The sequence below is a fragment of the Cryptotermes secundus genome, unplaced genomic scaffold, assembly GCF_002891405.2.
Source record: "Cryptotermes secundus unplaced genomic scaffold, Csec_1.0 scaffold976, whole genome shotgun sequence".
Taxonomy (NCBI): Eukaryota; Metazoa; Arthropoda; class Insecta; order Blattodea; family Kalotermitidae; genus Cryptotermes; species Cryptotermes secundus.
In genome coordinates this window covers 38,910-64,234 of record NW_019734370.1, presented here as the reverse complement: position 1 = coordinate 64,234, position 25,325 = coordinate 38,910, and the positions used below count along the sequence as shown (strand labels likewise).

Genomic DNA, 25,325 nt, shown 5'->3' with positions numbered 1-25,325 from the left:
AACCCAATGTCATAATAGCCACTCATATGTTCCTGTAGTGTACTTGTAATATGATTGTCTGCGAAACTTGGTCTTTATCTGTAGGTGAAGTACAAATATTAACAGTTCTGACCAGGTCTGTGTCATGATGTAGTCTTCTGACAGGCATATATTGGCATTTTACATGCTGCCTCTGTCATCAGGGTTGAAATGTGTAAGTTCAGGAAGTGACTTGGCTATACTGGCAAACTGTACTGCAGGTTGTTATGGGACCCTAGGACAGGAATAAGAAAAGGTAACCAATCTAGGTAGTGGGAAATTTAGATAGGAGAGCAGCCCTTTTAAGGTGCACACTCAGTTTCTTTTCACAGGAGAAAAATGCAACATATAAATACAATGTGACAACATTAAGAAGTTTTTAAAGTTAATACAGATGGTGCATGTAGTTACCATTGTGGTTTAAAGGCTAATTATGACTAATTTTACTTATTTAAACATTCTTCTGCAAGTTCAAGATTAATATTCTATACTGTGTCTTCTTTGCAACTAGGAAATTATTTTTCCACAAATAACCTATGTAGATTCTTTGCTTCTTATATGTTACCAACCTTACATACCCCTGGGCATGTAGCATGTGAGTCCATTTAATGTAGACTGATGGCTAAGGTCTGAGGAACTTCCACTACCTGTGTTACATGTAACAAATTAAAAAGCATGCACTGATTAAGGTTATGTTTATAAACATTCCTTTCAAAATAAAAGCAAACAATGGATTATGTGAATGTCAGGTTAGTCAAAAAAATCAATAATATCTAGTTAACATTTAGTTCAAATTTTTCAATATTTTCTTGGGGGCTGTCATCTCTTTATACAAATATCACTGTGTAGATTTTCTTTGTTTGGACTACTTGCACAGTGGAATGGGTGTTTGGGTGTATGTAGCTCTCAAACTATTGAAGTAGTTATCATGTGTGCCCCATGCCTGTAGGTTCCTCACCCTCCCTGTGTAATGGCATTGTTGTTCCTTGTATGTAGGCTTTATCTACATAACAGGTCCAAGAAAAGTATTGAAAAAAAATTAAACGAAATTTTAACTAGACTTTATTTGCTTTTTATTGATTTTAATAGAGTCCATTATTTTAAATTAGGACATGTCACATTCATATCTGATAGAAGGAGCTGGATATACCACACAGTGAATCAATTTTTGACAAAAGAACACCAGATGATGGCCATATATTGCTGACACATGTTGTGAAAGTGAAAAGGAGAAAGACAAAATAAATAGGATGCATTGTGGACTGAGCTATAGTTTGTGACCAACATCTTTCCAGTCTTATTAATGTGTTTCCCTCTCTTGAAGAAAGTTATTCAGTTGTTATAAAAGCTGATTGACATGTTACAGGACTGAGGCCAGAGATGAGGAATCACTACCGTGGCCACAAGATGTCCCTGTGGTTGAACCTGATTCCTCAGTTGCACAGGCCTGGAGGGGATGATCTTAACATGCGACATCACCACTTTCAGGAAGAAGGAGCACAGTTTTATGAGGGTGAGCTCTTCCATCCCCCAGACTCTTTTAAGTATGTTCACAATGTTTTGCAGTCAGTGCTAGGTTTAACCACACAGACATGTGCTAATGTGACAGGTTTTTACAAAATGGAGATATCTGTGTACTGCTACCTGTATTAAATATATCACAGTATTTCTTCAGTTTAGTTAGTTATACATTATTAGACACTTTTGCCAATTATCCTTCCTCATGCTGCCAAAAATTAAGTCTGTGNTTTTTTTTTTTTTTTTAATTTTAATGTCCTCATGGTTAATACAGAGTATGGGAACATAAAATCAGAATTTTCTCATACATAATTTTGAGCACCTTTAATCTGCATTTGCAGAGTTATTACTGAGAGAAGATGGATCAAACATACGTTTGTGTCCTTTACCATTTTAAACTGATTTACAAATTAGATGCAGAATTTACAGAATTGTCCCAAGAATTACTTCAGCATTCAAATGCACAGATTATAGAAAACAAAGTAGAAATTGTAAATTTCTGCGATGATGTTCATTTCTAGTTGAAGATTTCAAGTTCAATTTTTTGTTGGGAAATGAGGCACAGAATATTTTAAGCCAAATTCATATTCCCATAATAATGTAGAATTAATGACAAATCATATTTTGATGTCCAGGTTCAGTGAGGCCGCAAACCCTGCAGCGACCCAACTTGGCCCCACAGCACACATCCAGTACTGTCATGACTCCAACAACAGCAGCCCCTAGCACAAGCACAAAGACAGATCCAGCCAGCAGCACTACCACAGAATGTCCGCCCAATGTGACCAGCAACACAGTGAACAGTGGAACCTTGCGACCCGGCAGCAACCATAACAACTTGCTGCGGAAACTCGCGTCCAGCCATTACCAGAGCTACACCACAGCACTGACAGTCACAATAGCAGTCGGGTGCTTCCTGTTGCTCCTCAACATTCTCATCTTCGCAGGGATCTACCATCAGAGGGACCGAGGGGGCTCAGGAGGACATTTTGGTGACAAGAAAAAGGAGGAGCTGGCAGAGGTGGGCAGTTGCAGCAGTAGTTCAGGAGACGGACACCATTTTGAGAGTAAGCATGCACTTGTGGATCACGTGGTGCTGTCAACTTCGCAGCAGCATCTCCACCCGTCCGCATCAGCTGCAGCGATAGAACTCCCACTGCAGGAGTTCAAAACATCGCCCACATCCGGAACAAAAACTAGGCCAAACTGCACTAACACGGAACAGCAGCCTCCAAGTTATGATCCCAGTGAAAACACTGAGCCACCTGCCGAGAAACAGAACACACAGGCTCCACCACTACCTCCGCACCTAACCAGCCCCTCCATTCCAGATCCACCCCCACCACCCAAAACACTACCACCCTCACAGTGTAATCAAATTGGTGCAAGTGGAGGGATCTTGCGTCAGCAAGGTTGTCCTCAGACACCTGGAAGCATGAAGAAGCGAGTGCAAATACAGGAGATCTCTGTGTGATGTGTTCACCTGTGACATCCTTTCCTTGTCACAAACATTAACATGCGTTAACAATTTTGTTAGACGATTTTCAGTGTATTCCATATTTTCATTGTCATTTCCTTAGTCATCGTACTTACACTGTCCTCGAAACTTGTTCCACAGACTCAATAAAATACAGTACATATATTTTCAATGCATATTTTAATACAGTTCAGACCTGCTTTGCGGTAGTAGTTGCACTTATGTAGGAGGGCAAGCTCAGCAGTGAAGCATGGATCAGTTGAAGTTGAAGTCATGTCCATTGTAACTGACCCTAAACACAGGTCCCACTGAATAGACCGTTTTATGGGAAGTACATCCTGTAGTCTAGCAGAAGTTTATGGATGTTTTGGAGGAATCTATTGCATCTGTCTTCAGAGTCAGTCAGAGTAAGCCAAGCAAGCAGAGGAAGCTGTGCAGAGAGGAAGTGGTCTGGATATATGGTGGAGCAGAAGCTCTAAAAAGCAACTGCAGTATGGAGAAGAGTTAGATTTATAGCTGTCCGCTCCCCTTTGGAAATCTGGTTACCTACCTTTGGAAAAGATCCTGGCAGTGTTGTCTTGAGATGTGATAGCTTTTCATGAAAAGCACGTTGCAGTTTCTTGAGCTGTGGATGGTTTTCCTTTTGGGTGGGAAATGAGCCTAAGACCATTCCTAGGCATCCCAGAAGACAGTCCTCCCAGATTTGCTGACCAAGCATGCTCTTAGTTTTCCTCATTACTCATGACGTCCAGTGCTGGTTGTGAACAAGGCAGAGCAGTCAGAAAGTCTCTTCATGAATTTACCTCCAAGACTGTTTTCACTGACTGCCCTTGTGTATTCAGAATAGTAGACTTCATTAAAATAATTGGTATTAATATTTGGTATAGTTCCTTTTTTTTTTACTGTGACTTTCTCCAAAAAGTCCAAGGGTGCAGGCACATGCTGCCCCCCTTCCCCAAGTGCCCATGGTATTTTGTGTATAGAAAAATAATATAATTTAAGTGAAATTTGGAATTACAAAGTGTTCCTTCATTGGAATGCCATTGGTGTGAAGAATATGCCACTGCAGGCGTCCTCATCAGTTTAACTTTCTGTCAACATGAGCAATACATTGTGGTGAGGTCATAATCATGTGAGGTGGATACATCCCTAACACTACTGAAGCTTAGTTTGTTGTATTAGGTGCAGTATATTCTTTAGACAAACAGAAACTAATAACATGACAATTCACAAAATGGTTTGATGGCAACAGCTCCTTTACAATACAATAGTGAAGGTATGGGTTACCTGCTGTAACATTAAAAAACTCTGCATTCAGCACACACAGTGTATTTATGTGCGTGATGTGATTCTCAGAATAAACAAGTTTATTTTTCCTAACAACATTAACAGGTTGGTCACTGGGGAAACTGTGTGTTCTCTGTGAGATGGGAAGTTATCAGCTGGTTTGCTACTTAAGGAAAACAGTTGCTGTTTATTAGGAGAATTATGTGCAAAACACAGATACATTCTGTGGGCAAGGTGCAGCGTTTTCTTAATGAAGCAGGTGATACATATAGTAACCAGTACCCAATAAAATGTTAATGCACACCAGTGATACCAGATTTCATGCATATTTTTCAAGTAATGCTATTGATAGATGAAATACAAAATTCATCAGTATTCCTCATCATAGTCACAGTCTAATGATAATATTATAAATAACAAATATATGTGAATGTTGCAGAAAGCAAACAGAATTGTGGCAGTCTTTGAATTCATACATGACAAACGTTTCCTGAATGTACTCTTATCTTTGAACCAGTGACCTATGGAACGTGTCCCATTACATGCCATGCCATGCCCCAAATCCCAAGGTGTCTGTGATGTGACACCCCCCAACAGCAGAAAAAATACAGAGTGTCTCCAGTGCCCAGAGTCTGTTCACTGGTTGGTGATCAGCTTCAATAAGAAATAAAATGTTCTGGCAGGGCTTAAGGGTTGTTTGGCATAGAGTAGTTGTTCATTTAACAATGCTGTCCATGACAGACAATATAGCATCATGGATTTGACAGTAGTGAATACTGGATTGGAAATGATGTGGCAGGTAGAGATCATAACCTAACTTCAGATATTATTCCAGATATGTCCAGACTGAGGAAAACCACATAACAAATCTGTCAAGGTAGTTGGTGTCCCTTGCAAAGAAGTGTTACTACTTAAGCCAACTTTGCTGATGTTTGCCACAGGGACTTGGCCTACAGTTCTTATATGGCAGGGCATAAGGCCATCTGGAACAGACAGCAATAATATCTTGTTCCAAAGAAAATGCTAAAATTAACATTAATAGGCTGATAATTTTGTTTTATTATGTAAATACTCTTATTAAGATCAGCAGCTTATTTATAATGCCCAATTTTGGCTGCAGTGTGCACATTTTTATACTTGCACACCTACGTTCTGTCCCAGTAAGGACCAAACAAAAGCCAGGACACATCTCAGTTTCCAACACAATAATCTATCTGTTCAGTTTGTGTATTCCATAAAAACAGGGTATAACAGGACCAGATGAGGGTTCACAGATTGCCTATGCTTCAGAAGGAGCTATAGGAATTGAATGAATGAAAGAATGATAAAAACAGGGCATGGGGGTATCAGCTGGGTTGGATTGGTAAAGATAGGTGAGCTTTTGTGAAAATTGTGATAAATCTTAATGTTTCATAGAAACAAGGGAATATTTTCACTGGCAGAATAATTATTTTCCAAGGTTCTGCACATTTGAGTTAAAACACTCCTTTAAATACTATGGTAGCTCGTTGACATTAATTATGTAACAATCTGTATATGTACTTAAACATGGATCTTGAAGTGCCACATATCTGTAGAATTATAACGTAATTATATAATTTTAAAACTATTATTTAACAGACTTCAATTTGCAGAAGACTCTGGAGTTGAATGAGAAAAGTATATTTTTTTGAGAAATTATGCTTTTACATATGGAAGCCTTCAGATTCGAACTCAGGCCATTTGGTTAGTTTACAGTGAATCTACAGTTCTTGTTAAGTGACAGAAGTTCAAAATATTTAGGGTTTGAAATTTGGTTACTAATGAATGCACATTCGTACAAGGGCAATTTTAGGTTATGTATTCTGTTTCTAAATTATTTGTGGTAAAGCAGGAGACATATTTGGCCTTCATGACCCTGTAGTAATGAAGGTGTATGAAAGGATTAGTGGGGTGGGCCGGGGTGGACGTACAGCTGCCTGCATCGTCATTCGCTTGTTTCAACCCAGTCAGCTGGGTGACGTCACGTCTTCAGAGGTTGCTAGTTTCTATTACCACAACCGATGAAGCCTAACTCCATGAAATATACCATTAACAACAATAAAAATAAAACAACTAACAAATTATAAGAATATCAAACCACAACACTGGATCGCTGTGAGACTATCGACAGGGTCATGAAGGCGAAGAGACGGCGTGAGGACAGAATTCCACGCAATCCAGATCACGGCCCAAGGGTCGATGTGAATGGTCAGCTTCGCGCTCTCAGTAATACAGTGGGGGGGAGTCCAGCTGGGTCCACTCGGCACGGCGGCCACTGATTGGCCTATTGTACCTGCCCCGGGTGAGTATGATGACGGAGAATTTAATGGAATAAAGATTGGCAGGGGAAACCGAAGTACTAGGAGAAAACCCGCCCCAGCGCCACTTTATCCACCACAAATTCCACTTGACCAGAGTCGGGATCGAACCCGGGCCGCCACGGCGGGAATTCAGGGACTAACCGCTTGAGCTATGGCGCGGGCTTCTCAGTAATATATAGTATATATATTTGTTCGTTCATTCGATTAATTTATTCAGTTCTGTCTTGTTCCTGGTCTAGTTGTTTCTCACCTTCATAAGATCGTATATTATCGGCCGGCAGAGTGATTGTGAATGGTATATTCGACAGCATATAGGATTGTAGTGCCATATTTGAAGAACGGATACTAACATTGAAAGGAAGGTACTGAGGAAGACCAAGAAAATCTTGATCTTCATGGCTTCTCTGGAGACCAAGATTGCGATCTCACGGAGAGGCAGCAAGACAGCCAACCACTACAGTGTGATGCTTGATACAGGCAGTATGTGGTACACTGAAACAGCATTATCTGCCCACACCGGGGCTTGAACGTTATTTGAGTCAGTTACTGCAGGCAAAGCTGTAATAATGCTTTAAAATAGTATGTCACTTAGTATGGAATGACTGACGGGGTTTTTGATTGGATATTGGATTTATTGAGCACTTATAGGTCGTAACTACAAATGACTATAACGCTATTGCTATTTCCACACTTTACAAAATGACACTAAATCTTTTCCAGCCCGCAGTGTGTTCACTAGTAGTTGCCTTGTAACGGCTTCTAACAGTAGCCATTCCCTTCCTTCCGGGCTCCAGTCCTCTCTGCATGGCGGCTCCCTTCCAACGCTTCCAACTGACTCGCGGCAATTTCACAGTAAGCTTCCAGTCTTCTCTTCACCGCCTATCAACTGGCTAAGCTCTAAACCTCGTCTTGCTTATAACTGCTAGGCATGAACCACATAGAAAACACAGTTCTTACATTACTGTCCCACTCATCTCCAAGGGAACGTACCTGTCCGCGAAGGAGACACCCAGCAATGGCCGTATGTATATACTTACTTATCAAAAACCTGCTGCCTAGCAACGGACGTTGTTCTGTTGTTTCGCGGCCGTTGCCTAGAAACGAACTTTGTTTCAGAGCCGTTCGCTAGCAACGGCTATTTCTCTGGCTCCACAATGCTTGCTTTGAGCAAATATGCTTTAAAAGAGGCCACACCCATTTCAGCACATTCCAAGTCGACATTCTCAATGATACCGGCATTCTGCATTACACAACATATTCAGTTAGGCAAGTGGCATTAAATAAGTTAGAAGTAAGACACCTATAAAGCCGAGCAAATGCTTCTTGTCGTCAGTACGGTTTTATGTATGTCAGTCTTTAGTGTTTCCACAGTTTGCAGAATAATAAGATTTTAACCACAACTCTGTAATTTACTGAATACTGACCTCAACTGGACTTGAACTATCTATTTTAATATTATTCTCTGAGTCTCCCGATACGTACATTTCTACAAAGATTTTCAACAATAATCAGTTTGCTTTTCTGTGCTTGCAGCTAACCTACCCATCTAAATTTCCTTCATTACATTTATCTAACAATATTATCCATGATGAGCGGAGATAATTCTATCAGAAAGTGACTGGCTATGTTGATAGACCACCGGGGTTCGATCCGCAGCAAACCAAACAAATTTCCATTGCATTTATGTCCATGTACGATCCTTGGAGACGAAGTAGGTACTGTAAGACCCTGCCTTAAGAGACTAACCGTTCTGTTCCATGCAGTCCCGAAATCTGAGAGTGGATGTTTACCTCCATGCCTCTATATCCTTGCAGGGCCTAATATTTAGATGAACCAGTTTATCGTCGCATTTTTTTCAACGATTTCTTTTCCGGATTACAAAAATGAACCTCCACATTATATAATTATCTCCACTGTAGTCTTTTTTCTTAGTGTACCTCTCATCTGAATTGTTAACCACTTTGTTTTGAAGTGCCACTTTTCTTCATTTGGATTCAGGAACATCTTATAATTTTAATTTAATTTAATATAAGGGCCGATGTCAGTACGTCCGAAATTTAGGGATCTCTGAATATCAATGCCCACTGATTTTGATTATCATGTAAAATATTGCTCGTGAACCACCACTGTATTAGCAAGTTTTCTATCGATAAGGATGACGTCACTTCGGACGAATCGAGATCAGCTCCCTTATGCACAACCTATCGCAGCCCGCCATTGGGTCGTTGCGCGCCGTGTGAAATGGTGGGGTTGAAGTGGTACTCCGCAAGTTTTGAAGATTTTTGTGCTGTATGTCAGTGTTCAGTGCTGTAAGTTGAATTAATTAGACGCTTTTCAGATACGTGTGACTTTATATTAATTCGATTAAATTAATTATCGGCTAAGTTTATGAAAAAACTACTTTACAAAACTTTGCATCTTGAAGGATAGGCCTTCGTACCTGCACTTACGTTGTGTGTTATCATAATGCAGTGTTGCGCAATATAACGTTTACAGCAAATCCGTAAATTCTGCAGTCGTAGTTTCTACATAAATTGCACTTTATTAGATTCTAAATTCCATAATTACTCTTCGCAATATTCGTTAATTAGTATGAAATAGTTGTTGTGAACTTCAAAACAATTTTGGCGCGTTTTAATAACGATACGAAAAAATGAAAATTTTGATATATTCTAAGCAAGTGACTTATAAGTTCATAAGAATACTTTTACAGTTACTAGCAGGCGGTGAAATGCCCCGCTCACCCTACTACTGTGCGCTCAGAAGCTAGTCCTCATAGCATTATGGTAAACACAACTACAGCAGCCGGCGTTGATAGACGTAACAAGCAGACGGTCAAATGCCCCGCTCGCCCTGTTACTGTGCGCTCAGAAGCTAGTCTTCTCGTCGAATTCAGGCCTTGTACCTTTCGTGTATACTGACATTTCCGTGATTTTATTCAGTTTGCCTACCCCTGGCTGGCCACGTTCGCTTTCTGCCACAGCTTTTCCTCTTTTCCATCCAAACCCCATTTCCATTAGAAGAGTTAGTTCAGTATACGGCAATGAAGCAAGATGAAATATCCATCTTAATGGAATTACTGCTGATTATTCTGTAATTATAATTAGTAGTATAATAAGGTGCCCATAGGAAAGTATTATACACCTCATATGCCATATCCATCTTGAGGGAATTATAATTACTAGTTGAATAAGTCGCTGCTAGGAAAGTTATTTTGTTGTATAGGTCATAACAACAGTGGGAAAGGGGTGCATAAAAGTTAGTACCCATCTCACAGGATTATTTCTAATTTCCCTTTTGAGAGGGCAGCAAGACTGACGCAGATTGTAGCCACCCCTGTCTGTGTCAGGGGTTCAAGTATTAGGGTAGACATGTGCAAACTGAATGCATGCAATACGTATGCGAGCTTCAGATGCAGGACGACTGATACCGTGCCTGTCAGTAACTGAACAACAGTAGAAATATTTAATTTTAGAGTATTGCCATCATTCTGACTTGTCAGTTTGCACGCCCTAAATAGGCCTAATATTTTCAATGGTATTTACACAGATATTTCATGGTTTTCTCAGTCATTCATGGATAGGAGCTTGAATGGGCCACGACAGTCTCCCTCTCTCATGCCTTCCCTTCATTGCTCATCTCTTTTTTGCAATATCATCATTATATGTCCCAGAATTGGCCTCTTGTGAGCATGGAAAGACAATATTTCAATTCTGTTATACTGTGAAGAAGGAACCATGAGTACCCGTGCACAGAAGTACACTGCATCATATCCCAGGTGACCCCAAATGTCTTCAAATGTTCAGTAATTCTGTCATTTCTCCAGTTCTAAAGTGGTGTCACTTGGTGTTCGTGTCATGAAGTACACTTCAGCTGATGTTATCTTGTCCTGTTTGATGTTTGTTTCATTGCTGTGATGTTGCTCCTATAAATTCAAGTTCTTTGAGCCATTTTATATTTTGTAAACCGTTGAATGTATCTGAGATGTGTGTATTACTCGGAGTATGTTCCTAACAGACTTCCTCCATAACAGAGTTACATTCTGAACAGTTAGAACCACTGGTTGTTCCAATTTTCTGCTGTTAATTCCTATTTACTTCTGATTTTTTCTTCCCATTAAATAGAAGCAGATTTATCTGAGCTTTATATTCAACCCCTTTTGCAGTTGATGTTTCATCAAAGTTTTCAGTAAATTAGATGCTCAGACTATATAGAAAGCTTTAAAACAAAGAGTTTAATATGATTTTCCAGTCTAGAGTACCACCAGTGTCTGTTCATGCACACTGCTTCTGATGTTTCACTCCTGACAGACAGACAGATAGACACGAGAGAATAAAAACAAAGAATGCCTTTATCCTGGCAAAACAGTTGTTTGCTACCCAGCATTATATATATAGATGCTGCCAAAAGTTCTGCATTTCAGTGCATCTGTATTGGGTTCAGAGATATAAACAGATGTCAGAACGTAGGGATTATGTGAAGAAAGATAATTCCTTAAATTCATCATTTTCTTATTTATCATTTAGTAACATTTTTCAGCATTAATTCTGTAAATTATATGCGGCTAGTGCTACCATTAGAATGTCAATTTTAGCTCTTAAAATTATTTAATTCTACTTAAAGACTTGTTGAACCTCTGTTCTTGTCTTTATTCTGACAATACCAATGATGGCACCTAAACTTTAATCATTAAAATAGCGTCAGAATTTGGTATAGAAAATACCTCATGGAAATTCCACATATGACCGTACAAATTACCTATCCTTCTGCTCTAGTAACACACTAGCGCACTAACAACTAACACTTCTCTGTCCACTTTCATTCTTTCTGCATGGCTGGCAAACACTAACTTAACTAATCACAATTTGTACGTTCATATGTGCCCTCAACCTTTCGCTTGTTTAGACTTATAAAACAAAACATTTCTTCAATTCCCTTTCTCAACAGTGCTTCAGATGCACTGGATATATTAATGTATTTGGGAGTTCTGAACGGATGCATTCATGAATTTCGAAGAAGAAACTTTAATCTTTATATTTGAAAACAATTTGAAACCAACGCTGTAGTAATCTTAATGGAAGACATGGGTGTTAGGTGTGACAGACAGACAAGACAGACAGGCAGATGGAGGGAAACCACATCCTTCTAAGGCATTCTTTGCCATGCTGAGGTATCCTTTGAGCCTCACAAAGAATTAAAAATATAAAATTTCATTATTTTTAATTAACATAACCTCTCTATAAGGCATTCTGTCTTATCTGAGGTTTCTCGTAATTTCTTCTGCAAGATTTGCCAATATAAAATGTCATCAGATATCAGTGAAGACAGTCCCCCTATAAGACCTAGTTTTGTCGTGATTTTCTTCAGTAAGAATAATACATATACAATTTCATGAAATGAATAATCACAGTCTTTCTGCTGTCCTGATATTCATTGTGAATTTATTCAGCAAGAATTATGAAAGTTGTCATTAAATGTTAGTAAATACAGTCTCTCTGTAAGGCTGAGGTTTATCGTGAATTTCTTCAGTAAAAATTCACTATGGAATTCCATGAATATAATGAACATAGCTTCCCTATAAGGTGCCCTCTGTTATTCTGATATTAGTCATGATTTTCTTCCGCAAGGACAATACCAACATACTATGTCATCAAATGCTGATGACCACTGCCTTCATATATGGCACTCTCTGTTGCTCTGATGTTTCTCATGATTGTATTCATCACGTGCTATCAACATACAGAAATCTCAAAATAGTAATTTACAGTCTGTCGTTGCAAAGCGTTGTCTATTGCAGTTCCAGATTGCTAGTTCTCTGATCTTCTGCCATGACCTTCATATCACAAGCAGCTTCTGCATTCAAATCTGTATGCACCTGTATTTTCCCAAGCCTCGACTGTCATGGTATGTCTTATTTAGGGGATATTTGGGAGTCTGGAAGGACTGAGGATAACAGTATCAGGATTATGATGATTGAAAGTGGCAGGAGAAAGGATATACAGAGTTATATACAGCGGAAGCCAAGAGAGGAGCAGTAGCTGGAAAATAAGAGTTTAAGGAGACTGAAAGGGGTAGGAGGAACAATGAACAGGGGATTTGCCCCACATGTAGCAGAGTAAGAACCAAGCCTCGTGTTGAGGTGGAAGGAACAAAGATTTGGAGGGATGAGGTTTCCGACAAGAGGTTTAGGAATATCGGTGCCAGAGTGTGTGTTAGGATGAGATCTGGCTGCAGTAATAAAGTGCAGTGGCAGACAATAGGAATATATGCAACTAAATATAAGCAGGAGTGGGAGAGGACGGTAAGGAAACAGGAGAGGGTAGAAATACATCTATATGATGTGTAATTAGTACAGGCAATAATAGACTACATATAAATATAATGTTAATGTATAAGAGGTAGCTTTAAGCTGTAGGAATAGCAATTTAAACAGGATACCAGCAGGAAGGAACAGGCAGTCAAACTCTGGCACTGCAAAGCATAGACTTTACCAGGCTTCATAATGTATTCATCTATTCAAAGGAAAGCAACAATAATAGGCGAAGACTAGAAGCAAATGAACTATGGTAACTGATATAGCAGTGTTATATAATCTACATACTAGTAATTGCTAAGGCACTTAGCATTAAGCTTTGGGTAAAGTCTGAATAGAGATAGACCCTATTTAAGCCCCAATATGCATAGTGATTATTTTATATTTATATATTTTAGAATATATAGTGTTATTTACAAATATAAAGTAAGGAATCATCACTTACCATTAGATATAACACCCCCTCCCCCACTAGCATTAGAGGTATGTATGTAATTAATTCTGGCAGTATGGCAAGTCTGAATGCCGCAAATGCCCAAAGCATTTAGTGGACACCAACCTAGCTAAACTTGTTAAAGTCTTCAAATATAGATGATTATGATTAATTTTAATGTTATCCCCACATCTCCTCTCTCCTTGCCCCACCAACATGATGTGCACATCATGTTTACCTATCCTATCTACATGGCCAGCCAGTCATAATCATTTTTACATATCTATAATATATACATTCAGGCTAACAGTGTGTGCTTCTCGAGTTTCATTTTTGTGTTACAAAATTTGGTTGTGTGTTTATGGGAGCTAAAACGAACTGGTTAATGGTGGACTTGTGAAGACACTTTGCAGAGAGGTGCAGTGTTTATAATGTGAACTTCCTGATTGGTTGGCTGTGGAGTAGTAGTATCCTGTTGTTATTAAATACTGCTCAACGGATTCCAAAATCGCAATTTCTTAACAAATTCCAGCTTCTGTGAAGAAAAGTGACCCTCAAATAGCAATACTAATGACAGCTTCCATGAGGATTTAGGGGAGACATATCTGTGCAGTGATATAAACCGTTACATCATGGACTTAACTCACGCTGCAGTGGCCCAGCAGACTCAATATCATTCCTGGTACCAAGTTTCAAGAGGAGACTGCCAGTCCTACGTGTTTGTTTTCATGGGTTAGCGTTGTGCTGTGCTGTGCTGTGCTGTGCTGTGCTGTGCTGTGTTGTGTTGTGCGTGTGTGATCGCAACGACCCGCTGAGTATTCATTGATACAGTGATGTGCCATATCCATCAATTTTGTCAACGGCTGCAACATTCCAGAGGAGACAGCAGTGGCCATCCAGAGGAGACTTCGAAGCAGGGACCCTGGCAAGAGGAGCTCCGCACAAAATGTATCGTTGAAACCAAAACAGTGTCAGTTGAACCTTTAGAGATTGAGGGCCGGTTCAGTCTGGCCCCAGGCTGGTCATGATAATAACATAGCACCATGCCAGGCAACTCTGTATTTGCTCTGGTAGCCGCCATAACTCAGGGCTTAGGTTAAGGTCGAGTCTACAACCCTGTGGAAAGAGTATTTTATATTTTTTAGTTTGTAAGTTGTTGTCCTCCTGCCCTCCCCGTTAGGTGCCCCCGATAGGATTTCCGGTTATGCTGCGTGAATTTAGGATATGTGTGTGGGTAGTTTTTAAGCATTTTTCTGTGTGTTTTTGTGTGTATTTTTTTATACCACAGGGTGTGGCTTGACAGGGTAAGGCTGGCACGACAGTGAAGTCAATGTGAGAGGGAGAGAGATAAAAAGAACTTTAACAGACTCACCCTGTGAATAACTCACATTGGATGGATAAAGATTCAAGGAAACAAAACTTCATTTTGTTTCGATCAGTCTTTCACTTCAGTGTTGAGAGATAAGTGACTGAACCTATGAGTATGAGTATCTTAAATATATATTGATATATAGAATGTTTCATTTCATATTTATTTGTTTGTACTGTGGTGTGAATTCTCTTTATGAAATATTATAGCGAGGAAACTCATAAGGTGAGTCAATAAAATGTGCTCCAGCTTCAGCGTTGGACAAGACGTCGACTGTCAACATGAGGGTGTGCATAAGGTAAGTCCAATGCACAATCCTGCAGCTTCAGCATCGAAGGAAGGCATCGCTTGTCATCATGCAGAAACAAACAAGGTGGGTCAGTGCTGTAACGCGGTCAAGCACTGTACATTGTCACGTGTTGAGAAACTAAGGCGAATCTATGACATCTACATTTCACGCGTCACTAAGAATGGCCGAGCTGCGGTTTGAATACAAATCTTTTACCTAAATGAAAACTGAACTGACGTAATAAATAATTTGTGTTTGAAGGAATGAATATTCTTACTACGAGCATTTTGTAAAGCCTCAGGAGGAATTTTGCTGATTTCTGATTTCCGATTTCCGATATTAATGGAGTATCGTACATACACAATGAATTTTATTTTTGTCTTCAACAAAAGAAGCTCTCAGCGATTTAGTTTATCCATCGACGAGTACTCAGGACCAGTTCGATAATTGGAGTTTTGACTTTTTTGTGCGTTTGTTTTAATTCTTTGCACCAGGTGACATACAAATGTGTGTATTTTCGATTTGTCTGAGTTGCCCATTTTAATAAGGGGCCTCGCAGCAAACAAGTGATACACTCATTTGTGTGCCTTCCATGGACAGGGATATTAAGACGTACAGCGTATGGGATCAACAGTTGTGCACTTAAACGAAGATCTGTGTAACAGAAGAGAATACAAGCATACCAGCAACACAGGTAATGTTTATTTTGTTATTTTCAGATTTGTTGGCTGTTCTTATGGAAGGTCTTCTGTTTTTGTGAGTTTTTGTTCTGTTTCTTTGTTTCAGGTCCCCGCTCATATCCTGTGCCTCACCGTGGCGAGCGGGTGAAACAAAGAACAATGCACTCCTGATCATGTTTACACAAAATGCAATAGCCACCATATTGGTTAAAATGTCCCATCCGTCGGGCCTACGCGTGTATGGTTAATGTTCCGACTGGCTTTTCTGTCACGAGACCTGAACGCCTGCTAGTTTCCTCGTGTTCGCCCACAGTTTCTGTGCTGAGAATTATTTGCCACTCATTGTACGGTTTTCAAGTAACTTTAGTATTTGTTTCCCTTCCAGAAGAGCTACGAGCCAAATTAAATTTATGGCTCATTTGGGTACATTACCGTCACGTCATATAAAAAGGTAAAAAGTAAGGCTATCTCTGTAACAGGCCGTGGAGGCCCATAGGGTTGTGAGATGTTGAGGCTCCCACACTTTGTCTAGACAATCGGCTCACAGATGGCGGCGAGTTTGTCAGCCTTACGCGCCGATCGAGGAAGATTCCTGGTCCATATTCGGCTGGAAGGATTAAGGCAGTTGAAAAATCTACTGATCTCATTGATATTCGAACCAGCGACCTTCCGGCTTGTAGCATAGTGCCTTAATCAACTGCGCTACCCACTGCCCCGTCACTTTATATATAAACGCAAATATTTGTATACACAGGATTTGAGATTGACACACCGGTGGTTATGAAGCGTTTATCTTTGATGTAACGCCGTGTAGTCCGTTAAATTCGATAGCTCAGTCGGTATAGCGACTGGCTACGGGCTGCGCGACCCGAGGGGTCGGAGTTCGAGTCGCGGTAGTATGAAGAATTGTCTCCACAGCGTCCAGACCGGCTCTGGCGTTGACCCAACCTCCTATCGAATGGTTATCGGGGGGGCTCTTTCCCCCCCGGGGTAAAGCGGGAGAGGCGTGAAGCTGACCAACTCCACCTAGTGCCGAAGTCTAGAAAATGTGGAACTATATACAACCACTCCTCCATAAGCCTTCATGCCGTAGTGCTTAATTAGTTAAGGACAAGGGCAGCTTTACCTTTTTAGGCTGTTAAATTCAACCGACGTTTCAGAGAAATATATCACGTCGACACTGAAGATGGATGCGACACGTTCCTCCGAAACGTCGGTTGACTTTTCAGCGGATTACATGACGTTATATCCCAGAAGATGCAACTCAGAAGTGTGAAGGGCAAGACGTCCGTTTGTTGTTCAGCAGCAGTGTAACCGGAGGGAATGTCAGGTTCTCAGAATTAGGGCCGCGCCGCGCTGCATGTTGCCCACTTGTAGGTACTGAGCAGCGCAACCGCATGCGGCTTGCGTCCCGCGTCCTCTGGTTGCTCCAGGCCGCTAGTGGGTTCAGTTGCTTACTCGCATGCGGCGTCATGAGTTGCGATACGGATAAAGCAAAGTGCCTTATCGTAGAATACCGCGAAAAGAGCATTCTCCGGGATTTGCGGGATCCCAATTATAAAGACAATCCGAAATAAGTTGAAGCTGTGGGCGGAATTAGCCACGAAGTTTAAATGTTCGGTGAAGGAAGCGAAAGAAAAGGTTACAAATCTCAGAACGACCTTCCACAGGTATAGAAAGAAGAAGAGCGGATCTGCCAAAGGTGATCACTGGGCCCACTTCCCTGACACACTCTTCTCTGACGTTTTCTTCTCCTGCTCAAAATGAGATAAGCCGCAGCAGCAACTGCCTGCAATGACATCTGTACACAGGCTGACGTAACAGTTGAAGCAACCAGTCGCTCTCGGTGTAAATGGGGTCGATCGCATGCGGCAACGGTTGCTCCTGGCCGCATGCTGCTTGATAAATTGGACGGCAAACGTAGTCGCCCGAGGAGGGCAACCAGGTTGCTTTAAGTTGACCCAGTGTAAACCCGCCTTTACCGAACGGCCGGACTACGAGTCCGCTGGCACTGGGGGCGTTCTGCAAACCGTATGAGGGCCAACGCACATGTTCTCCACCTCCATAACTTTCATTAAATTGAAATTTTCCTTCTCACATGATAATCCTAAGATATATTCAGGCCTGTCACTGATGCGACCTTCATACGAACCGTACAGATGGTAATGCTCGTGTAAGTCGCCATTCAAACAATACTTGTAAGGTTGATTTGTCTTTAAGTGATGTGACCATTACATTAAGCAAACTGCCATAATGAAAATATCTTGACAATATTTTGTGTATATTTAGCCTTTCAAGAGCTGCGGGTTTCCAGGACTCGGGGTTCGACCCCCGGCACCAGCAAGAGATATCTCTCTTCCCCAGAGCGTTCAGATCGGCTCTGGGGCCCGCCCAGCCTCCTACACAATGGACACTGGGGGTTCTTATCCTGCGGAGAGTAAAGCGGTCGGGGCGTGAATTTCACCACTCACCTCCATCTAGTGTCGAGGTCAAAAAGGGTGGAGCTATACCTCCACTCCCCACGTATCTTCTTTGCTTGGCGCTTATTTAATTACGCGCAGAGAAATTTTTATTTTTACCTACGATATCGAGTTTAGTTAATATCGGTCAGGTGGTTTGAGTGCTGATGCTTTGCGTTCTCACGGATACTAAGAAATTAACGGGTGGTTTTGAAGTGCCCTAACAAAGGGGCGAGATTCCTGTTGGATGGTAACGGTTCTCTGTTGTGCCCGTAACAAGTGTGACTTGTTCATTTCCAACAACGCACAGAAAGAAATTTTAACACAAAATGGCCTCCCCACAATTACCGAAATAAAGACTGTCGTGACATGACGAGCCCTGGAAGCGTAACCAGACACTTTGCTTTGAATCTCTGTTGTGTGACCGCACATTTCCTTCGGTAAATCCAGCGATTTCAAATCAAACATGGGTGTGCATTGTTCTATGGCCAAACAGGAGAAACTGAATGAACTGAAAGTCTCCAATCGTACTGCGGTAACTAATTCCTCACATACGAACTTCTCAAAGCGTTCAGTACCGAACTGTTGAAGAAGCTCCCTGTTACAGAACTCGATGGTTTTCCAGTCACAACCAAATTCCGCCAATCCAAAATGAAATACGAATCTAGAAACGTTAAACTGAGTTCTGAATCACAGTGTCACGTGTACATTAGCAACTTCCTGGCCTTGAATGCGGGGGCGCTTTCCTTCCTCCGAGGTTCTAGTCGCTTAGGCTAGGAACACACACAGCGACTTTGGTCGTACGATGTCCGTACGGTTCATGTCGCATCAAGTTGTAGAATATAAAATGTAGTCTTAGCTTTCATGCGTGACGACATGCGACATCTACCGTACGGCAGTTGGAGAGCAAAGAAATGTATTTGGTCGCTCTAGTGTGAAAAGGAGGTCGTACGGAAAAAAAATCATACGACATTTTTCAGTACGACCGATGTCCCTGTGTGTTCCTAGCCTTACAGAGACGGAAAACTTGAGCCCACGTGACCTCTGCAGAGTCATCTACAGCTGAGTCTTATAGCTGATTTCTGTGTCAGATCTGCAGGCATGTCCCGAAGCTAAGTCGACAGATAAAAACTTGCATAGATTTCGGCTGAAATTGGGCAGCTCACGAAAGAGAATAAGGAAAAAGTTAGAACTTAAGAGAGATGCTCTCCAGTGTACTGGCATTACTGAGTCTCCTATCTCAAATAGTGAGAATGTTTGGGAGTAATGCCTAGGGCCTCAGTCTCAAGGTACGTGGGGCGTCATAGGTCAAGCGGTTAGTCGCTGGCTTCCCACCGCGGCGGCCCGGGTTCGATCCCGGGGCTGATTAAGTGGGATTTGTGGTAGACAAAGTGGCGCTGGGGCGGGTTTTCTCCGAGGACTTCGGTTTCCCCTGCCAATCTTCATTCCACCAAATTCTCCATCATAATCACCCGGGGCTGGCTACAATAGGCCAATCAGTGCCCGCCGTGCCGAGTGGACCCAGTTGGACTCCACCCCCCCACTAAGCGAATTTAAAAGAAAAAAATTACGTCGAGCGTCCAGTGTTCTGGCACATTTTGTTCAAACATAAAATCTTAACAGATGATTCGTAATTAGAATCTGTTTAACACGTATTTAGATAACATACATTACAGTACGTCGCACTGGCGCCTCGAGGAGACAAAGACATTAGTACAGTCGTGACCATATGTAACAAATGATCTCATATTCAATAACTGATATTTTTTTCAGCAGACTACATTTACCACCTAGTTAGCCTGCTCGACAAGGCATGGCTGAATGTCCACCGTCAGCATTCATAGACTACAGTGTGGTGATCCAAGCAGATCACCAGCAGCGGTGCAGAGTTTGAAATTACGTCATCACTGAACGAAGTGGGATTCTGGTGAGTTGTGCTGAAGTGATATGATTTAGGCTTGGCGACGCTTGGCTTGATCATCAGTAACATCTAACGATTGGTGAAATGGAAAGGATTCGGAAGGAACTGGTCCTGGCCTGCTTCTAGGTACATCACGTGGCTACGGGGGGCTGAGAGAAGAACACCACAGACGAGTTCAGTATGTCGTTTTCTACCATGAAGATGGCTGCAGAAGGTCCCTCCGAAATATCGGTGAAGATATATCAGTCTACACGGCATCACATTTCAGAAAACAATGGGTTGAACCTAGGCCTTCCCAGATATGAAGCAATGCTAAACTTGAGAGCGATGCTTCAGCATTTTCACCGCCAACACCGAGTGTATCCGTTACCTCAGATACGCTGAAACACGTGAAAATCTTAATTAAACGCCAAATTCAAAGCAACGCGGAGCTGCGCTATTTGTATTATTAGGATTCCGATATCGTAGACGACTGGATTGGCGAGGCATGTAGAAATCATGGTAGTCAAAAGAAATGCACGCAAAATTTTGGTAGAAAGCCAAAAGGAAAGAGGCTGTTTTTAATTTCTAGATGTAGATGGGATGATATTATATAGATGGATCTTAAAGGAAATCTATGGGACGGTGTAGACTGTATACATCTGGTTGAGGACAGGATGTTGTGAGGACGGTGATGAACATTCCGGTTCTGAAAATTGCAGGAATTTCCTAAATTAACTAAGGAAAGCTTCACTAGTCAAGAAGGACCCTGCTCCATGGAGTTGGTCGCTTAATTTAATTCAGGGAAATTACTGAAATGAAACGTGGTGTGGGGCTGACGGTGCGTCAGAACAGTTTTGCACCGTGACTGGCGGAAATGGCTTCTCTGAAAGAGGCAGATGCCCGGGTCCAGTATCAAACCCCGCGGAATGACCGACACATCATGAGGGATGCCAAAAGTCTTTCCAGGGTGTGGGGGGGGAGCTAGTTCTGGAGGGGAAGGCCAGCCACAAGATGCCCATACAAATTTCATTTGAGCCTCTTAAGACTACTTTTAATGATAGTCCTACAATATTTATGATAGATCAATAATTTTAAACATTTATTATGAATATTTGGGGAGGGCACGCGGTAGCGCAGTTGGTTGAGGCAATGTGCTACAAGCCGGAAGGTCGCAGGTTCGATTCCCGATGAAGTCACTGAATTTTACAGTTCGTATAATACTTCTGGCTGCACTATGGCCCTGAGGTCGAGCCAGCCACTAACAGAAATGAGTATGAGGAATCTTACTGGGAATAAAGGGAGACGGTGTGTAAGGCTGACAACCCTACCGCCATCTGTGAGCCGATTGTCTAGAACAGCGTTGGCCAACCTAATACATCTCGAGGGCCAAATTTAGTTTATAGAACACCATCAGGGGCCAGATACGGTGTTTCTTTCAGAAGAGTGGTCGGGGAGTATTGCCCCCCAAACTGAATCAGTCACAACCCGTATAAAAACAGTGCATTTAAACCTATGTATTTAAATTTTACGTTGCACCAATAATATTAAGCCGATATTGAAAATTTCACCAATCGATTTTATTGCCTTCTATCACTTCTACCCCCAGAGCATTTTTTCTTAAAGAAACACTGGCCAGATCATGTCTTATGTTTAGTTTTATATATGCCGGGGGAAAATGCAATTATAATTTAAGAAAGAAAAATAAAATGCCTTGAAATGTGCAATTACTTACCATAAAACAGCACAAATTCCTCTTTCAGCAGGGATGAGCACAAAAGACTTTCAATCATAGTTTTTATGGTCTAATGATTATACCTAAATCCTCATATACACACTGTTTTAATGAGAGCACTGTGGTTTCATAAAACTGGAAACCAATGATATAAAATCCACTTCTAATTGTGAGGTTGCCACTCGAAGAATATGTGATAACACGACATCTGAAAGTCTGTTCCTGTTCTTAGACTTTACATGCTTCAGCGATGAAAACGCTGTCTCGCATATGTAAGTACTTGCAAAAACAGAGCAAAGTTTGAGAGCCCAATTTCGTAACAGTGGGTAACGTTCTGGTGAAAGCAGTTTCCAAAAGTCAATTCCAGTAACCTGAGATGTGTTTAAGGATGGGTCACATTGAAGTTCACAAAGCTCTAATTGCAGATGACCTGGCTGAGATTCTATATCACAATGTATAGGATTACTGAATAAAGAAATATCAGGTCGAAAGCTTTCAAAATCGTTAAATCGTCGGTCGAACTCTGAAGACAAATCTTCAATAATTTCAGTGTAGTCCCTAAACTCCAAGCCTTCTTCTTCTTCTGAGAGTTTCCGACAGCAAGGGAAATGTAGAAGGTTATTTTTGTCCAATGCAGACTTAAATAAATGTAGCTTTTTACGGAAACTGTCAACAAAGCCAACCATCTGACATATTGTCTGCTTCTTGCCTTGCAATTGCAGATTCAGGACATTCAAGTGTTGAGTGATATCAGTGAGAAAGGCCAAGTTTCTCAAGAATTCGACGTCTTCGAGATCATTCTGCAGTTCAGCAGAATTCGTAACCTCTTCTCTTAGGAATGTTGCTATTTCATGACGGAGTTCAAAGAACCGTACCAGACATTTCCCACGGCTTAACCATCTTACTTCAGTGTGCAGAAGCAGGTCCCCGTAAGCAGAATCCATTTCTTCCAAGAGGGTCAGAAATTTTCTGTGAGTGAGTGATCGATTTCCTCCTCTGATCAAATTAGTAATTTTTGTGACAGTAGCCATGGTGGTAGACAGTTTAATTGATTTGGCACATAGAGCCTCCTGATGTATAATACAATGCAAGGTAGGTACAGTAATTTGATTCTGTCTTAAAAATCCAACAAAACCGCTTATTGTCCCTGTCATTGATTTAGCGCCATCTGTTACTATGGAGGACAATTTTTCAAAACCACCGAATTCCTCCACTGCACTCTTAACAGCGTTAAAAATATCGACACCTCTAGTTGTGCTGTGTAAAGAGCACACTTTTAACAACTCTTCGAAAATTGTAAAATCTTCCTTAATTGCACGAACAAATATCAGCAACTGATTAGTATCCGAAACATCTGTGCTTTCGTCGAGAGCAATTGAGAAATAGGAACAATTAGCGATAATGTCTTTCACATTATTAGATATCTGGTTGCTAATATCTTCCAGCCTCCTAGTAACAGTCTGTTTTGAAAGGGGCACTGTTTGAAATTTGTTTCCTACCTTATTTTCATTGAAAGCTTCTGCCATCTTTATCGCACAGTTCTTAATTAATTCACCATCACTTAACGCTTTTTTAGCTTTCATTAATTCATATGTCACGAAATAAGAAGCCAGCAAAGCTTCTTCTTGTTGTTTTGTTTCATTGGTAAAAAGAGATTTCTGCTGGAAAAGTTTTTTCTTTAACTGATCGCAGACTACTTTCCTTGATTCACAAGAGTGTTTTCCGAACTTCTGTTTATGATTTGTCATGTAATGCCTCTTTAGGTTGTACTCCTTTAAAACTGCTAGCACTTGAAAACATACTAAACACTGTGGCTTGTGGTCTTTATTTAATATAAAAAAATAGTCATGTTCCCACTCAGATTTGAACGCCCTATTTTCGCTATCAACTTTTCTCAATTTACTATTTGACATGCTGTATCACTCACAATAACTTCAAACACAATTTTAATTTAAAAACAGTTCTACACTCACACTCCGTAATCACACTTCACTTTCTAAAATCGCACTAACTGGGAGACATTTCTGCTAAAACTGGCACTTAACAAAGGCCAGGATGCCGAGAGAAACGGTAAACATCCCATCGCCGCGAGCAAGCTGGGAATGGTTATTATTTTGAAGGTGTCATAAATCCTTCACCACTACGGTCTTCCCTTCAGTGTCATCTCCCTACAGAAGTAGGGTTGGCGAACTTTGAATTTCCATGACATGAACACAGTTATTAGAAAACCGTTTGAACTGTCCAACTCAGTAAGAACGTATACAGTCAATCGCAAAATGCTGTAAGCTAATGAAACGTCCTATTAAAAACTGAATTCTATGCCAATACAGCTGTGAATTTAAGATTTTTGAAAATAAACCTGAGACTTGGCAGGGGGCCGGAGTAAATCAAGTCGCGGGCCGCCAGTTGGCCATCGCTGGTCTAGAAAATATGAAAGCCTCGGCGCCTCACAACCCTATGGGCCTTCACGGCCTGCTACAGGGACAACTTTATCTTTACCTTTATTATTAATGTTCGATATTTCCTTCTTCCTTAAATTTGATTTTTCCCCCGAAATCGGAGGGGGGGGGTGGAGCAGATACTTGGTTCCCCCCGCCACAACACATTATAAAGGAAATTACTGCATTTTATCTTTCGAGATTCCTTTCGACAGGTAACCTAGACGCGAGCGATAGCAACGGGGTCTTAACAACCGAAGTGGGTACGCGAGCCACTCTCAATCTTTCACGTCTTGCGTGCCAATTGCCATTTTGTGAAAAAGCCACAACCCCGTCATATTGAATACAAAGCTTCTGTCTTTCCAAGAAACATTATCTACATTTCAATATTATATTAGTCACTAATGGAATTTCTTAAGAAATTTAGTAGTGTAACACTGTTTGATACTGAACTAAAACCTCACCAATTCGGACTGATAGGGGGAAAGTCAGAATTATATAATATAATTATACGTAAATGTATGTGGGTCATTTTAAAGACATAACATTATATTTTCTGTGTACAAATTAGACACTGCATGTGTATTTTGATATTTATATAAGTCGAGAAGAACCTGGAAGTAAATCCAGGAGATATCTGCGTTCGGCGTAAATGAAATACACACGCAAAAGCAAAAATGGACCCCGAATTACTGAGGTTTTAGTGTACGTTTATTATTATAATTATGTAAAACTGTATGCTGCTGTTAGAAGAGATACGACAACAGTTATGTATTAATGAGAATCCTGCCCTTAGAATACACGAGAAGTTTTGTGTTATTACTGTTGCAACTTCACTTACCGCCCAACCCACCGGCGCTACCCACAAGTTCGGAAACACGGCAGCTCTGTCCCTGGCTGTCCCTGGTCTCAGCTTTCCATATCTGGACTTAGCAGAACGTAACCGGCGGCCGGCGTTTGAAACGGAACCCTGTAAGCTATCAAGTGCGGAAACTGACGAAACAAAACCTACGCTTGAAGAACTCGCTGACCAGGATTCGGGTGTAAGTGCGCGCAAAAGTGACATA

General features: G+C 41.1%; 1 protein-coding gene and 1 long non-coding RNA gene across 2 annotated transcripts in view; one reads left to right on the top strand and one right to left on the bottom strand.

Moving 5' to 3' along the window:
• Nucleotides 1-3,321, top strand: part of LOC111868941 (neuroligin-4, Y-linked) — a 233,384-nt gene extending 230,063 nt beyond the window's left edge. Inside the window, exons 8-9 of the mRNA XM_023860069.2 lie at nucleotides 1,385-1,531; nucleotides 2,172-3,321. Coding sequence (XP_023715837.1) covers nucleotides 1,385-1,531; nucleotides 2,172-3,010 — 986 coding nt within the window. The 3' untranslated portion in view covers nucleotides 3,011-3,321. The remainder of the gene's footprint in view (nucleotides 1-1,384; nucleotides 1,532-2,171) is intronic.
• LOC111868942 lies at nucleotides 14-25,215 on the bottom strand. Its single transcript, XR_002843587.2, has 3 exons — nucleotides 25,100-25,215; nucleotides 3,564-3,767; nucleotides 14-665 (listed from the first exon to the last, which is right to left on the bottom strand). It is a non-coding gene; the product is annotated as an uncharacterized LOC111868942 (long non-coding RNA).
• Nucleotides 25,216-25,325: the final 110 nt, after the last annotated feature.